The 17,659-nt window shown below is 32.7% G+C and overlaps 1 protein-coding gene and 1 pseudogene across 1 annotated transcript in view; both read right to left on the reverse strand.

Annotated features, from left to right (window-relative positions):
- LOC127546648 (cation channel sperm-associated auxiliary subunit beta-like) overlaps positions 1 to 17,659 on the reverse strand; it is a 161,285-nt gene that overhangs the window by 37,519 nt on the left and 106,107 nt on the right. The window contains 3 exon segments of the mRNA XM_051973660.1: positions 6,210 to 6,367; positions 9,291 to 9,445; positions 17,120 to 17,264. Of these exon segments, the coding sequence (XP_051829620.1) occupies positions 6,210 to 6,367; positions 9,291 to 9,445; positions 17,120 to 17,264 (458 nt within the window).
- On the reverse strand, positions 15,216 to 16,135 carry LOC127552278 (phosphatidylinositol transfer protein beta isoform-like; annotated as a pseudogene).

The following is a 17,659-nucleotide window of genomic DNA, read 5'->3' on the forward strand; positions in this document are numbered from 1 at the left end:
ACAAATAATGCTTGCTTTGAGTTTTAGATAGATGCTGCTTATTATTTTAGGGGAAACTCCATTTCTATGTTCTCAAGTTTTTTTTAAATAGGAATTGATGCTGGTTTTGTACACAGATGCAAAATTTCTGCTTCTAATGAAATTATTATATGATTTCTGTTGGTTTTGTTATTGATATGGTCAATTATAGCAATAGTTTTCCTGATTTTGCACCAGCCCTGAATGCCTGGCATAATTTCATCATATTATATTTCATCATAATGTATTAAATTGCTGTCATCTTTTTGCTAACATTTTCTTTAAAATTTATGCATCAATATTCTTTAGGGAGATTGGTCTGTAATTTTCTTTCTCTGTTTTGGCTCTTCCTGATTTAGGTATCAGTACCATATTTGTGTCATTGAAGGAATTTGGCAGGACTCCTTCTTTATCTATTTTTCAGATAATTTAAATAATACTGTAATGATAGCTTTTTCAATTTCTTTTTTTTCTAAAAGGAAAATATTTATGCAATTTATTTCATCTTCTGTTAATCTGGGTAATTTATATTTTTGTAAATATTCACCCATTTTGATTAAATCATCATACTTTCTAGTATACAAGTAGGCAAAATAGTTGCCTTTATTATTATTATTTTAATTTATTTTTCATTGGTGCTGTTTGGCCATTTCGTTTTTGATACTGGTTATTTGGTTTTTTCTTTCTTTCTTTTTTCTAAACAAATAAAGAAAAGTTTATCTTTTTGTTGATTTTTTCAAAAAGCAACTCAGTTTTTATTAGTTTAGTAGTTTTCTTAATTTCAATTTTATTAATCTCTTCTTTGAGTTTTGGAATTTCTGGGGTGTTAATTTGTTCTTTTTCTACCTTTTTTAGTTGCATGCCCCATTCATTGATCTCCTCTTTCTCTAATTTAATTCATGTCAACTATTTAGAGATATAAAATTTCCCCTAAGATTTGCTTTGGCTGCATCCCATAGGTTTTGAAATGTTGTCTCATTATTGTTATTCTCTTGAAGGAAATTGTTTCTGTGACTCATTAGTTGGAATTAGATTATTTAATTTCCAATTGATTTTTAGTCTATCTTTCCCTGTCTCTTTATTGAATATATTTTTCATTTCATCATGTTCTGAAAAGGAAGCATTAATTATTTCTGTCTTTGTGCATTTGATTATGAGATTTTTTTGTCCTAATTCATTTTTCTGTAGATGCCATGTACTCCCAAGAAAAAGGTATCTTCCTTTCTGTCCCTTTTCAATTTTCTCCAGAGATCTATCATATCTAAGTTTTCTAGGATTCTCTTAAGCTCCTTAGTTTATTTCTTGTTTATTTTGTGATTAGATCTGTCTGATTCTGAGAGGGAAAGGTTGAGATCCCACACTAATCTAATTTTGCTGTCTACTTCTTCCTATAACTGGCTTAGTATCTTCTCTCAGCATTTGGATGCTCTATCACTTGGTGCATATACATTTACTATATTTACTATTATTACTACCTTCATTGTTTATGGTACACTTTAACAAAATGTAGTTTCCTTCCTTATCTCTTTTACTTATATGTAGTTTTCCTTTTGCTTTATCTGAGATCAAAATTGTTTTGTTTTGTTTTTTTTTTGCTTCAGCTGAAGCTTAATAAATTTGGTTCCAACCTTTTATCCTTATTCTGCCTATATCTCTGTGTTTCAAATGTATTTCTTGTAAACAACATGTTATGGGTTTTTTTTTTTAAGTTCCAATCTACTCTTCACTTCCATTTTATGGGAGAGTTCATCTCATTCACATTCACAGTTATGATTATTAGGACTGTATTTATTTTCATCCTATTTTCTCCCCTGCATTTACTTTTGTTCTTTCTTTTCATTCTGTACTTTAGTAGTCTTTCCTTTTTAGCTTACCCTGTCTTCTACCTGCCTTACCTTCCCTCACTCCTTTTCCCTTCTAGAGTTTCTTCCCTTTCTTCTATCCGGCTGCTCCCCTCCTTTTCTTTCTCTTTTCTCCTCCTACTTCTTTATAGGGTAAGATAAATTTCTGTACCCAATTGAATGATTGAATTATTCCTTCTTTGATGCAAAACTGATGAGAACAAGCTTCATATAATTCTCATCCCTCTCCTTTTTCCCCTCTATTGTAATAAGTCCTTTGTGCCTCTTCATGTGATCTAATTTGTCCTGTTATACCTCCTCTTTCCTTTTCTCCCAGGACAGTCCTTTTTCCACCTCTTAATGTCTATTTTCTTTGAAATAACATCAGAGTCCATTCATATTCACACTCTCTGTACAAGTATGCCCCCTCTAACTGCCCCAATATAGTTCTCAGGAGTTATAGATCTCATTTTTTTTATCTAGGGATGTAAACAATTTAACTTTAAAATTATATATATATGTGTGTGTGTGTGTGTGTGTGTGTGTGTGTGTATGTGTGTGTGTGTGTGTGTGTGTGTGTATGTGTGTGTGTGTGTGTGTGTGTGTGTGTGTGTGTGTATCCCCTTTTACCTTTCTATGTTTCTCTTGAGTCCTATTTGTGAAGATCAAATCTTTTGTTTAGTTATGTGGATTTTTTTCAATAGAAATGATTGAAAATCTTACTTCATTGAAGATCCAATTCTTGGCAGTAATCCCAGGTCCTTTACTTTCTGGAATATAGTATTCCAGATCCTCTGATCCTTTATTATAGACACTGCCAGATCCTGGGTAATCCTGACTGTTGCTCTTTAATACTTGAATTGCTTTTGTCTGGTAGCTTGCAGTATTATTTCCTTGAGATTATAGTTCTGGAGTTTTGCAATAACTTTTCTTGGGGTTTTTCTTGTGGGATCTCTTTCTAAAGGTGATTGATGAATTCTTTCATTGAGTATTTCTCCATCCTTTTCAGGGCTATCAGGGCAGTTTACCTTGGTGATCTCTTGAATAATGCTATCCAAACTCTTTTTTTAAGTCATGGTCTTCAGATAGATCAATAATTTTTAAATTGTCTCTCCTGGGTCTATTTAACAAGTCGAGTGGTTTTCCAAGGAGTATTTTATATTTCTTCCATTTTTCATCCTTTTTAATTTGTTTGACAGATTCTTGATGTCTCATAGAATCTTCTATTTGATCTATTCTAGTTTTTAATGTGTCATTTTCTTCAGTTAGCTTTTGTATCTCTTTCCACTTAATTCTACATTTCAAGGTGCTGATTTCTTCAGTAATTTTTTTTTTTTTTTGCATTTGGACAATTGTATTTTTTTTAAGGAATTGCCTTCCTTTTCCAAGCTGTTAGCCCTCTCTTGCATACATCTTCTTTCTTTTCTCATTTTTCTTCTATGACTCTTATTTGCCACTTAAAAATTTTTTAATGAGCACTTCCATGAAGCCTCTTTGCTCTTCAGACCAATTCATATTTTTTCCTAAGATTTCTTCTGTGGACATTTTGTTTTCATCTTTGGTCTTTCCTATCAACATAGTGGTAGCTTTCTATAGTCTAAGTTCTTTTCTGTTTCTTGCTCATTTTCTTTCCTTTTCTTTTTATATTTCTTCTGTGATTTTTGAAATTGGGCTCTGCTCTTGAGGTAAAAGTGGTGCTATACTGAGTTTCCTGTGCAGCTCTGAATCTTGGCTTTGAGCACAAGAGTTCCTTGTATTTGCTAGCTTGCTTGCAGCAGGGGTTGCTTTTCCTGCTCTTTCCAGAAAACAACTTGTTTTTCCAAAATTACCCTTCTGAGCTGGGATTGGAGGCTGCCCCACTAGTCTACTTCACTACTGAGCCAGGACTAAGAGTCTCAGTTGCTGATCTGCTAAGTTTAAGACCCTCTCACTGGATTTCCCAAACTCCATCTGAGATGGTCTGAACATTCCTTTCACCCCAGTGAAGTCCTTCCAATCAATCTAACTGAAAAAGTGATTTCATTCCATCAAACTCTGTTCAAACACTTGGTTTCATATATTTTTCAAGGGAAACTGGGAGAGCTCAAGCAGTTTCATTGCTTCTTCTCCTTCATACTTGAAAAGGACCATCACATCAGGGAGGTGATGCCATGACATGCAAGTGATTTGGATTTCAGTGAAGGAAGACTGTTCAAAGTTCCCAGTCTTGCTTTCTTCTTCAGAGCTATCAGCTATCAATGGCCAGATAGATAGAAATGGCTTTGGATGTTGTGGGAGACATCACCTTTTTAAGTTAAGGTCTTTAACAGGTCTCACTTTGACTAAGGTAAGGTGCAGGTAAGAATTGAGATAAATGATGGCCTTTTTTAATTATTAAGAAAAGAACCAATCTGGGAGGGAAAAAACAGTAACTTTGCTATTTACAATCAAAGACCTGAAAATGATATATGCAATGGTTGGAATAATAGTAACATGCTTTAAATAATATGTGTTTTGGATGGGGTGCATGTGTGGGTGTGTCTATAAAGCACATTATATATTTAAGGTACAGCAATTATTACAGGCTCAAAGCACCCAGGTTTTTTTTTTCAGTTAAACTTTTAACAGTGCTTTTTCTCCTTCATTGTATAGTTGATTTTTTTTAAAATCCAGATTTATAACTTGATATTTTTTCCTATTAGATTCAATCTTAATAAATTTAGCCTATTTGTCTCATCTACTGATTTTCTTGGTTCTCATTTCTGTTGTCTATGTGTGTCGGCTGTCCTGATTTTGTTGTCAATTTTATTAGCCTGACACTTGTAACCTCATCTCTCCTACTTATTCATAAAGAGATCAAACTTTCACGGATTTAATTTAAAGTTTTCTTTATTTGGTCCACAAGAATATTTTGAAAGACTTTGTTGAATCACTTGCCGAAATGCAGACTTATTATCACATTATTCTATTAAAAATTAAATTTGTTATTTTCAATTGAGTCTAATTCTTCAAAACCCTATTTGGAGTTTTCTTGGTAAAAAATACTGAAGTGGTTTGCCACTTTCTTTTTCAGCTCATTTTTACATTTGAGGAACTGAGGCAAATCAAACTTAAGTTATTTGCATAGGGTCACATGCTAGTATATTTGTAAGGCTGGATTTGAACAGTACATTATCCATTGGGCCAATTTTGCCCCCAAATTAGAATATTATTGCCTATTTCATCGTATTTCTTTTTCCAATATAGGATACATTTGTTAAACACCTGTCTTCACTCAGAAATAGAAATAGAAATCTTTACAAAATTGCATTCTGCTATGACAAGATGCTATTGTGTACAGTTTTGGACACTACTGGAAAGTTGTTGACTTAGGGAAGAACCACCAGAGGAGTAATTGGTAAGAGTCTGAAAATTCTGACTTGTTAGAAGTAATTAAGTGGCCCTTGGAGGTTATTAGTCTGCAAAAGAGAAAGCTTATAAATGTGATGAACTGATATAGGGTGAAATGAACAGTACCAGAACACTAGGCACAGTAGCAGCAATATTGTTTGATGATCAATTGTAAATGACTTAACTATTCTCAGAAATACAATGATTAAAGACAATTTCTAAGGACTCATGAAAAATTGCCATTCACCTCCAGAGAAAGAACTAATGGAGTTTGAATGCAGATGGATGCATACTATTTTTCACTATACATTTTTTCATGTTCATTTGAGGGGGGTTGTGTTTTCTTTCATCACATGATCAATGTGGAAATTTTTTTTTTTGCAGGATTGTACATTTTAATGTATATCTAAGTGTTTGCCATCTCAGGGAAAAAAGGAGGGGGAGGAAGGGAAGATGAAACAGGATTAGCAACTCAATTTTTTTAAAAGACTGTTAAAATTGTTTTCACTTGTAATTTGAAAGAAACAAAAAATGAGAAATAGACCTTGCAATCAACAAAAATCAGAATTTCAGTTAAAAAAAATGTTATCTAGTTCTATCTCTCCATCAAAGTTGATTGAGGAGCTGGATATACCAGATATTTATCTAGATTTAATCTTAATAGATTTGTTCCAATATCCTCGCTTGTCTCATTTTTTTAAATATTTTGATTCTATCATCAGCTGTATTAGAATTGCCAATTTATTTTCTGTCAATTTACTCTTCAGGTCTTAGGGCTTATAGTTCACATTTCATTTAAACATATCTCTTCATTAGCCTTTTAATCATATTACTGTGACTATTTATCAGCCAAGACTGTGATGGATTCTCTTAACTTCATATTCATCAAACAGATCTCAAAGGCCTTAATTTAAACTAAAATGTTCTAACATTCAGCTTTAGAATACAAAATTTAATTATCTGGAATAAATCATAACATACTTTGATCTTAACTGTTTTCCAAGATGAATATGGCTAAATCTCAAGTCCATATCATATTTCCCAGTGGCAGCAATGGGTTCATAGGCAAAGAAGATAATTTCAGTTTCAGTGAGATACTGTGGAGCTAGTGAAGTATTAAATGCCACATTTCCATCCATCTGGAAAGAGAATTTTTAAAATGTCATATTTAAATATTTTTCTCTTGAGTTTGAATAATACAAAAATACAAATTATTATTCAATATAAAAAAACATTAACACTTCTAATTTTATGCTAATTCAGAAAAATATTCTTTAAATTTATTTTCTCTTCAAGTAATAATTATTACATTATTTTAATATAAATATATAGATACCTCACATGTGTGTATGGTCTTCCTGATTTCTCCTATATATAAGGGACTGTGATTGACTGAGGAAAAATATTTCATTCTACTTCCCCAAAAATCTCTTTTAAGATTTTTTAACACAGATATGGCAAAAAAGTTGGTCAACTTGCTCTGGTATGTTTATTAGTCTGAAACAATTAAGTGACAATTTTTAAACACACATACATTTTATAAAATTAACTGTGAAAACAGCTTTAATATCTAAAGGAGCTTAGAAAGTACATCCAGTTCCCAAACTATCCTATTCTTCCTCTGAGAAATTTGTAGAGAAAAAGTAATTGAGTCTCTCTACTACTTTAAGATGAGAAAACAAATTTTGTTCTTCTATAGCTGATAAATACATAGAAAAAAATCTTTATATTTTCAGAATACGTTTTCCAACTTACAGGTCTATCATTTTATTCAGTGATTTATCTTGAAAAGATCAATCACCTTGGATATATTAGGAGAGACAGCTCAGAGCCCATATACTAGCTTAAAAATCCAAAATAAAATTCACTAGGGCACTACCATCCTCCCAGTGTGTCAGGCTTGCAGTCTAGGATACACTATTTCTCATGCACCAAATCCAATTCTTTATATAATAGATGAAATCTTTAATCCATACCTCACAGTCAAAGCTATGGTTCATCAATGATACTGAAGCTACAAATACACTGACTACGGAGATCTTTCATTTGACTTGTATACTACCCAAGATTTGATCCCCTGACAATTCCGACTTCTAGAGGTAGATAACCGAGTAGTACTTCCCATAGAACTTCCAATTCGAATGTTAATCTCATTAGAGAATATACCCCACACATGAACTGTCTCTTCTCTAGGGTTAAAAGCAGACACTATTCCAGGACGACTGAACCAAGCCACCCTGTACCTAGACCTTTTGATTTTATCTCACATACACCTGCTTTTCCCTTTTGAAAATGCCATCACTCTAGCATAAACTCCCATCATCTCATGCCTAGACTATTGCTCGTGGGTATGTGTGCCTCAAATCTCTTCTCACTCCATTTAGTTCCCTTCAATCCAATCTACATTTATCTACTAAGACAATTTTTTTTAAATGCATATCCAACCATGTCACTCCTATCTCCCACACAATAAATTCCAGTGACTCCTATTACAACCAGGACCAAATACAAAATTTTCTGTTTGGTATTCAAAGCTCTTTTTCATCTCTTTTTTCAATCTTTTTACATCTTACTCCCCACCACATACTCTTTGGTCTAGTGACGTCGGCCTCCAAGCTGTTCCACAAAGAAGTCACTCTAACTTTAGGTATCTTCTGGATCTTTTCTTTGTCTGTCCTTCATGCTTTGAATGTTTTCCCTCCTCAACTCTGACTTCTCTAGATTTTTTAAATCCTAATTTAAAAGGACACCTTTTAAAGGAGGATTTTCCCAACCCTTATTTCTACTACATTCCCTCTGTTGATTATTTCCCATTTGTCCAGAATATCACTTTCTTTCTATATATTTGTTTGCATGTTGTCTCCTTCATAAGGCAGCAAGTTCCTGAGGCAAGGACTATCTTGACTTTTTTGTATTCTCTGCACTTATCATAGTAGTTGGCACAAAGCAGGGACTTAATAAATGTTTGTTGTGTGCATTATTGATTAAAATCTGCTAGCCATATTACTATAACACCTTGAAATTGTTTTCACTTATACCACTCAGAATATTCAGCCCCCTGATTCCAGCCCCCAATACTAATGCCTTCTTTCTCTGCCAATCACTAATAAGTAGAAAGGATACAGAAAATGAAACATTGACAGTTGATAGTTTGGGCCTTTTAATAGTTACAAAGTGTCATCTCACAAGAAATACATATGGGTTAGGATAGTAAAATTGAAAAGCATGCATATATTAAGGATATGTGCTTTATTCCATAACCAACAAGAGGACAAATAATGTTGCTGGGGCCAATAACATGGAATTCTTGGAATTTTGTCAGAAACAATAAAATGTATGTATTGTATCACTGATTTACCTTGGTTGGAAAATACATGGAACACGAAGATTATCTCTATATTTGGAATACCAGATGGAAAAATTGAGACATCAATCTATATAACTCTAGATCCATAAAACAGTTGTACACAATATGTACACACATACACACACACACACACACACACACACACTCTTCTGTTTTATGTATTTAGAGTGACTACTCTACACTACATAGACACTACATAGATATATACCTATAAGTATGAAAACATATACCTAATTATGTGTATATATGTGTGCACTGTGTATACATATGCCTATATCCATATATATGCATTTATAATATGTATACATATGTATATATATATATATGTATATACATACCTACACACACACACACGGAAACAGAAAGAGAGAATCAACCATTTCAGGAAGTCAAGTTGAATTTGATTTGTTTTATTAGGATCATACTTCCCCCAATTTTCTTGAAGGCTCATGTACATTTTCTAGTCAAGAAATCATTTGTTTTTTGAATCAGAGGGAAGTGCTAACTTTAAAAATGGTATATTAGACCATCATTATGTGCTATGCATTAATGGAGACAATACTAATTTAAAATTGGTGTTTCTGAAAGGCAGCATAACAATACATCTATAAGGCATGCTAGTTCTGTGCTACTGTGAAGTGATTTTAAACATTGTTTTAAAAGAATGAGCAGTTTCAACATGTATTATCACTGACCGATGTTAGTGCTGATGTAGATAACAGAGGCTCTTTATTTACGCCATTATATGTATTACTTTTAAGAGTGACTAAAATTCCAATGCCTACATGGTCATAGTATATTTCAAAAGTTGTTGTTTTGATTTTTCCATATTGAGTATAAGTTCTTAATCCTAATAGAGGCAAAAGAGAGAAGAATTTTTAAAAAGAAGCCTTGTCTTTTAAAAAATAAAATAAGAATGGATACAATAACAAGATCATTTGGTAGAAATAGAAGTGTATTTTTTCCCCAACAAAATTCATAAACTCACTGAAATCTATCCATTGACCCTTTAATTGGGCATGGACTTTCAGGTTAAGAGGTTCTGATATGTAGGATGCACTAAAATGTCTGTGAACATACAAACAGAGCAGAGCCCAGCTGGTACAGTTTGATGCAAGGTTTGATGCAAGTCACATGCATACACATAATGTTTCATACATAAGACAATTGAAAGATCATAACTTGTATATCCCTGAATTCAAGACTCCCTCATGATACATTAGAATATATAATCTCAATACAAGAAAACTTCACATATCAGACTATAAGTCCTATGCAACACATGACAGTGCATATAATATTTTGATATACTAACTAAATACATATGCCACCTGTTAAAACATCAACATACTTCAAAAGCAGTGAGAAAATACATTAAAATATCATGTAGCTATGATAACATGATAAAATACAGTCAAGGTAACACAAAATATAGCACCTATCACATTAAAAGATCAGAAGGCTTAAAATATCATATTCTAGAAGGTAAAAAGGTAGAATTAGAACCAAGAATAACCTACCTAGAAAAAATAAGAATAATCCTTTCAAGGGGGAAATAGATATTTAATGAAAGAGGACTTTCACACCAAAAAATCTACTTTACTACATTTGATGATGATATTTTTATGCCTTAATATATGGCTAATTTTTGTAAAAGTGCCATGTATAGCTAAGAAAAAGTTATCTTTTTTTTTATTCTCTAGTTTCTATTCCTATTCAATTTTTTCTAAAGGTGTGTCATGTCTACCTTTTCTACAATTCTATTTATCTTCTCAACTTTTTTCGTTATTTATTTTGTGGTCAGGTTTATTTAGTTCTGAGATGGAAAAGTTGAGGTCCCCCATTAGCATAATTTTATCTTATATTTCTTTCTTTTCCTTTTCCTCCAAACTTTTCCTTTAAGACAAAACTTGTATGTATTCCTTTAATTTGTATATTATACAATAGTCAAGGCCTATAGTAATCTAGTATTTGATAAATGTCCAATCTCCATTTTCTCAAATAAGAACTATTTGACAGAAATTGATGGAAAAACTGGAAAATAATATGTCAGAAAGTTGACATAGATTTAAGTCTCACACCCCATACCAAAATAAGGTCAAAAGGGGTACATGATTTGGGCAAAAAGAATGATGCCATAAACAAATTAGGAGAGCAAGAGATAATTTATCAATTAGATATTTGGAGAAGGAAGAAAATTTATAGCCCGTGTCTCTGATGAAAGTCTCATTTCTAAAATATATAAAGAACTGTGTCAAATTTATAAGAACATAAATTATTCCCCAATTGATCAAAGGTCAAAAAAATGAACAATTAAAGCCATCAATTTTTAGTCACATAAAAATGCTCTAAATCACTATTGATTAGGGAAATGCAAATTAAAACAACTCTGAAGTACCACCTCACACCTCTTAGATTGACTAAGATGACAGGAAAAATAATGATAAATATTGGAGGGGATGTGGGAAAACTGGGATACTAATGCATTGTTGGTGTAGTTGTAAAATGGTCCAACCATCCTAGAGAGCAATCTGGAACTATAGCCAAAGGGCTATAAATTTTGTGCATACTCTTTGACCCAACATTGCCATTACTGGGCTTGTATTCCAAAAAGATCATAAAAAAGCAAAAGGGACCCACATATGCAAAAATGTTTATAGCAGCTCTTTTTGTGGTAGCAAAGAATTGGAAAATGAGCAGATGTTCATCAATTGGTGAATGGTTGAATTAGTTGTGTTATATGAAGGTAATGGAATGTTATTCTTCTATAAAAAATGATGAAAAGCTGCTTTTAGAAATGACTGGAAATTGTACAGCAGCTGATGCTAATCAAAACAAGCAGAACCACTCAATTCAAATCTTTTCTCAGATAATTAACACTTCCTAGCTATGTGATCCTGGGCAAGTCATTTAACCCCAATTGCCTCAGCAAAAAACAAAACAAAACAAAACAAAACAAAAACTAAACCAACAAAAAAAAAAAAAACTAAAAAACCAAGCAGAACCAGAAATATATTGTACACAATAATAGTAATGCTGTTATTGTACAATGATCAACTATGAAAGACTTGGTTCTTTTCAGTGTTTCAATGATCCAAAGCAATCCTAACAGATTTTAGACAGGAAATAGCATCTGTGTCCAGAAAAAGAACTATGGAGATTGACTGTAAATCAACACATGCTAGTTTCATTTCTTTTTTCTGTTTTTTTTTTTTAATGTCTCCCATAGTTTTTCCCTTTGGCTCTGATTTTTGTCAGTGAGTTCTTATTCCAGAAATTGGAGTTTGGGGGTTTATCAAATCCTAGATTATTGTATATAATTAAATATTGTGTCATGTGTATCTAATCAATTCCATTGATCCACCACTCTTATTTTCAAATGGAAATGGTTTTGATGACTGCTGCTTTATAATATAGTTTTAGATCTGGTCCTGCTAGGCACCATCCTTTGTATTTATTTCCATTAATTCCTTTGGTATTCTTGATTTTTTGTTCTTCCAGATAAATTTTATTATTTTTTCTGGTTTTACTTTTTTCCTAGTTCTAAGGTTTTTTTTGGCAGTTTGATTGGTATGGCAGTGAACAAGTAGATCAATTTAGGTAGAATTGTCATTTTTATTATATTAGTCTAGGCCTACTCATGAGCAATCGATATTTTTCCACTTGATTTGATCTGACAATATTTGTGTAAGAAGTGTTTTGTAATTGTGTTCATATAGTTCCTGAGTTTGTCTTGAAAGTGATAGATACCCAAATATTTTATTTTTTTCTACAGTTACTTTAAATGAAATTTCTCTGTCTTGGTGATGGGCTTTGTCAATAAAAATATAGAAATGGTAATGATTTTGTGTGGATTCATGTGCAGCAACTTTGCTAAAGCTGTTAATTGTTTTTAGTAGGTTTTTAGATAATTTTCTAAGATTCTCCAAGTATATCATATCCTTTACAAAAAGTGATAGTTTTATCTCCTCATTGCCTGTGCTAATTCCTTTAATTTCTTTTTTTCTTTTCTTATTGCTAAAGCCTTCATGTCTTGTACATTGAATAATAGTAGTGACAACAGACATCCTTGTTTTATCCCTGATCTTACTGGGAATGCTTTCTGCTTTTCTCCATTACAAACAATGCTTGCTGTGGGTTTTAGATAGATACTGCTTATTATTTTAAGTAAAGCTTCCTTTATACCTATGTTCTCTATTTTTTATGCTATATTTTGTCAAATGCTTTTTTCTGGATCTATTGAGATTATCAAATGATTTATCTTGGTTTTGTTATTGATGTAGTCAATTATGATAATAGTTTTCCTGATACTGAACTAGCCCTGCATCCCTGGTATAAATTCCATTTGGTTATAGTGTATTATCCTGCTATAATCTCTTCACTAAGATTTTATTTTAAATTTTGCATCGATACTCATTAGAGAAATTACTCTGTTATTTTTCTTTATCTATTTTGGCTCTTCCTGGTTTAGGTAGCAGTACTGTATTTGTGTCATAGAAGGAATTTTACAGTACTCCTTATTTACCTATTTTCCCAAATAGATTATTTAGTAATTGGAATTAAATGTTCTGCAAATGTTTAGTAGAATTCATTTGTGAATCCATCTGTCCCTGGAGATTTTTTCTTAGGGAGTTCATTAAAGGCTTTTGCAATTTCTTTTTCTAAAATGTTTCTGTTTTATAGGAGAGTTCATCCCATTCACATTCCTAGTTATGATCACTAGCTCTTTATTTCCCTCCATCCTATTTTCTCCCCCATATGCCCTTTTGTTCTCCCATTCTGCCATGTCCTTAGTAGTGTTTTTTTTGTTACCCATTCTATCCACTACTTATCTCCTATCTCCCACCCCTCCTTCTCTTTATCTTTTTTTCCCTAGTGTTTCTGCTCTCTCTTTTACCCAGCTCCTCTTTTTTCTTTCCTCTTCTCTTACTTAAGATTAGATAAATTTCCATACCCAACTGAATGGTTAAATTATTCCCTCTTAGAGCCAAAACTGATAATATTAAGCTTTGGACAAGGCTTATGCCCCTCCCTTCTTTCTCTGGAATAAAATAGGATTTTTGTGCCTCTTCATGTAATCTAATTTTTTCTATTATACCTCCCCTTTCCTCTTCCAGTGTAATCCTTTTTTTTTAACCCTTAATGTCTTTTTCTTTGATATCATTGCATCAGAGTCCATTCACAACTCTCTATTCATATGATGTTCCATTTGTCTGCCCCAATAACAGTTACAGTCCTCAAGAATTAGAGATATCATTTTCCCATTTGGGTTGCAAACAACTTAACTTTTAAATATATGTTTTAGAATTTTTTTTTCAATAGAAATGATTGAAAGTCTCTTACTTCATTGAAGTTCCATTGCCCCCCTGAAAGATGATGCTAAGTTTAGCTGGGTAGTTAATTCTTGATTTAACATAAAGCCTTTGCTTTCCAGAAGATGGTATTCCAGGCTCATTGATCTTTTATTATGGAAGGTGTCAGAATCTGGGTGATCCTGACTATTGCTCTTTGATATTTAAGTTGTTTTTTATCTGACGTATTGCAGTAATTTAGTTTTGGAGTATTGGAGTTTTGGAGTTTTGTAATTTTGCTTGTGGGATCTCTTTCCAAAGGTGATTGATGGATTCTTTCAATCCCCCTCTGTTTCTGGAATATCAAATCAGTTTTCTTTGAAGATTTCTTGAAGAATGTTATCTAAGTTCTATTTTTGGTCATGGCCTTCAGGTAGACTGATAATTTTTAAATTGTCCCTTCTTGATCTGTCTTCCAGGTCAGCTGTTTTTCTAATGAGGTATTTCACATTTTCTTCCATTTTTTCATTCTTTTTACTTTGTTTGACTGATTCTGTGTCCCAGAGTTATTATTAGCTTCCATTTGATCTATTCTAGTTCTTAATGTGTGTTTTTCATTAGTTAGCTTTTTTACCTCTTTTTCCATTTGATTAACTCCATTTTTGCAGTCTTATTTTCTTTAGTGGATTTTTTTTTTGCCTTTAGCCAATTGCATTTTTAAAGGAATTACCTTTCTTTTCTAAGCTATTGCCTTTCTCTTACATATCTCTCATTTCTTTTCTTATTTACCCCTCTTATTTGCCTTTCTTTTCTTTGCGAGTCTGTTTACTCATGAGATTCAAATAGAAAGCTATAACAAACATTTGAGGGAATGACAAAAAAGAATATATTAGTCCACAACTTGATATCCATGAAACATGCCAGCTAGCATTACATTGTAGTCAATTCATCCACTAAGGGCCTTACTCTAATAATTATTAAAATCAGCTTCAGGTATATATAGTAAAACTATTTTCCCTTGCATTTTTCCTGTAGGTACAATACTCTGGAGAAATTATACTAATACCCCCAAATAGATGCATATATGTATATATATAATATATATATATATATATTATATATATACACACATAAGTTTGTGCATCAGTATCTGTAGCTATGCATGCAATTTCTATACAGTTACAGATATACATACACACACACACACATATATATATACATATATATGTATACACACACACACACACACACACACACATATATATATATATATATATATATATATATATATATACATGTGTTTGGATAGCAGTACATATGTATAGATTGTCACATGCACATGTCTGTGAAACAACAACTGGTCAGATCTTTCTTCATTTGCCATGGGTATTCCTTGGTTCCCCTCACTTGATGTTGATTACATAGAGCTTCAAGCTTTTTCTGGATCTCAATTTGCGCTTTTCAAATGTATTCGATAGAGCAATCCACTTGTCAATTCAACAAAAAAGGTGGTAGTGAAAGTTAATATTATTTTTTATTATTTTTGAATAAAGTTTTCTACTTTACTCTGAAGACCCCACCACTTGAATTTGATGGTTACCATCTTATAGTCACACATTTGAGGAGAGTCTTGGTTATTTGCCAGGTCTTTCTTCCAATTGGGTCCTTTCTTGGTCTTGACTGATTGGTATAGAGCTAAGTCTTCATCCAATTTGTAATATGCAAATTTTATCTGATTTTAGTTTGCAATATCAATATGGACAATTTCAAACATCTTCCATGTGTTGGGATCTAAATTAAGTACATATCTGACTTTGATTTGCAATATCAATATGAACAATTTCAACCATCTTCCATATGTTAGGATCTAAATTAAGTACATTTTCTGTTGTTCCAAAGTCTGGTTTGTGCCTGATCAATCTTTGTGAAAAATCAACTTCCTATATCCATTCTTCATGTAGATGTTCTACAGTAGAAATATGCATTCCAGGATTCTTCACAAAATACCAAAGAGCCCTCAGGAGCAATCATCTTGACAACTCAGGAACTTTATTCTTTAAATGGTAAATCTTTTGTGTGTACTGCTCCTTCTCTCCATCCTTTTCAGAATGTTCTTTTGTTAAGACTTCAATGCCTTCATTTCCTGTTTCATTTTTTACTGGATTTAGCCACAAGTAAAGTTGTCTAACCTAGTATTCTTGAACTGAATATAGTAAGATAACACAGAATTTCTTAATCAGCACCTTCATTCCCTCATAGCTGCTGCCTCCACCATCCCACACTCTTATTTTCCTTTTAAAGTCTTTTATGAGCACTTCCAAGAAGCCTCTTTGGTCTCCAGACCAATTCATAACACTCTAAGATTTCTTCTGTGGACAAAATGTCCTCATTTGAGTTTTGTTTTAGTCTTTCCTGTCACCATAGTAGCTTTCTATGGTCAAGATTCTTTTCTGTTTCTTATTTTCTTTCCGTTTCTTTTAGTATTTCTTCTTTTTTTTACATTTAAAATTTAGCTCAGTTTCTCAAGTAAAGGGTACTGTCCCAAACTTCCTAGGCAGCTCTGAGCCTTGGCTTTGAACATAGGATTCCCTTTTTTGCAGTGGGTAGTGTTGTAGTGTTCTTTTCAGGAAACTGCCTGATTTCCCAAAATTTCTCTTCTGAGTGGGGACACAAGGCTGCCCCACTGATCTGCTCCTCTACTGAGCCAGGACTGTTTTAGTTGCTTATTTGTTGTGATTAAGACCTTCTTACCAGCTTTCCTACAGTCTGTGAGCTGGGCTGAACACCCTTTTCACTCCAATGAGACTGACCTTTCTTGAAGTTTTTCCAATCTATCTTGATTTAGAGAACATTTTTATTCTGTCCTACTATTCAGAAGTTTACTTTGGTAAAACAAGGGAAACAGATAGCTTGAGTGGCTTCCTGGTTTCACTCTGCTATCTTGGCTCCAACTATCAACTATTTACCTATGCTTTCTTGAAATGGAAATACATTGTTTCATATTTTGATTCCTCCCCGATGTTCTGCTGGGCACATGACAATGTTTATTTTTTCTTTTTTCTGTCTTTTTTTTCTTATTTTGAATTTAACTTTTAAATAAATAAATACATTAAAAAACAACACTCCCCCAGCAAAAGCAGAACTGGAAGAGTAGAAAGTCATCCCTTTCAATGGATGATATAATTGCTTATAGTATTTGCCCCATTTTTAATGACTGCATCTGAATTCCTTACCTGCCTTTGAAAGATGAATTGTTGAAGACACAGAAAGAAAGATAATATCTGCACTATAAAAAGAATGGTAGGTGCGCTGGATGGGGTCATCTGACATATAGCCTACCACCACAAAACTGTTGCCCCCATCAGTTGAAAGCCACACCTAGGGGAAAAAAATAATAGCAAAAAATATTTTTGTTTTATAATGTGAGGTATATTGCATTAGAAAAGTACAATTCTGTTCACATTTGTTATTTACCCATTGTGTGAAAGGTACTAAGAATACAAATTTTTAAAAACTAACACTCTCCTTTGATAAGCTTGCAACCTACTAGGGAATATAACAAACAAACAGGTAATTACATAAAAGGTAATGTGAGGAGTAAGAGAATGCTAATAAATGGGAGACTCAAGAATGGCTTCATGGAAAAGTTGGCATTAGAGTCAGATTTGAATGAAAAATTAAAGTTGTGAAAGGTGGAAACAAGAAGGAAAGTGTGTGTATATATATATATATTCTTTAGAAACACACTGTGTACTCTAAAGTCCAGTTCAACA

The sequence above is a fragment of the Antechinus flavipes genome, chromosome 2 (genome assembly GCF_016432865.1).
Source record: "Antechinus flavipes isolate AdamAnt ecotype Samford, QLD, Australia chromosome 2, AdamAnt_v2, whole genome shotgun sequence".
Taxonomy (NCBI): domain Eukaryota; kingdom Metazoa; phylum Chordata; class Mammalia; order Dasyuromorphia; family Dasyuridae; genus Antechinus; species Antechinus flavipes.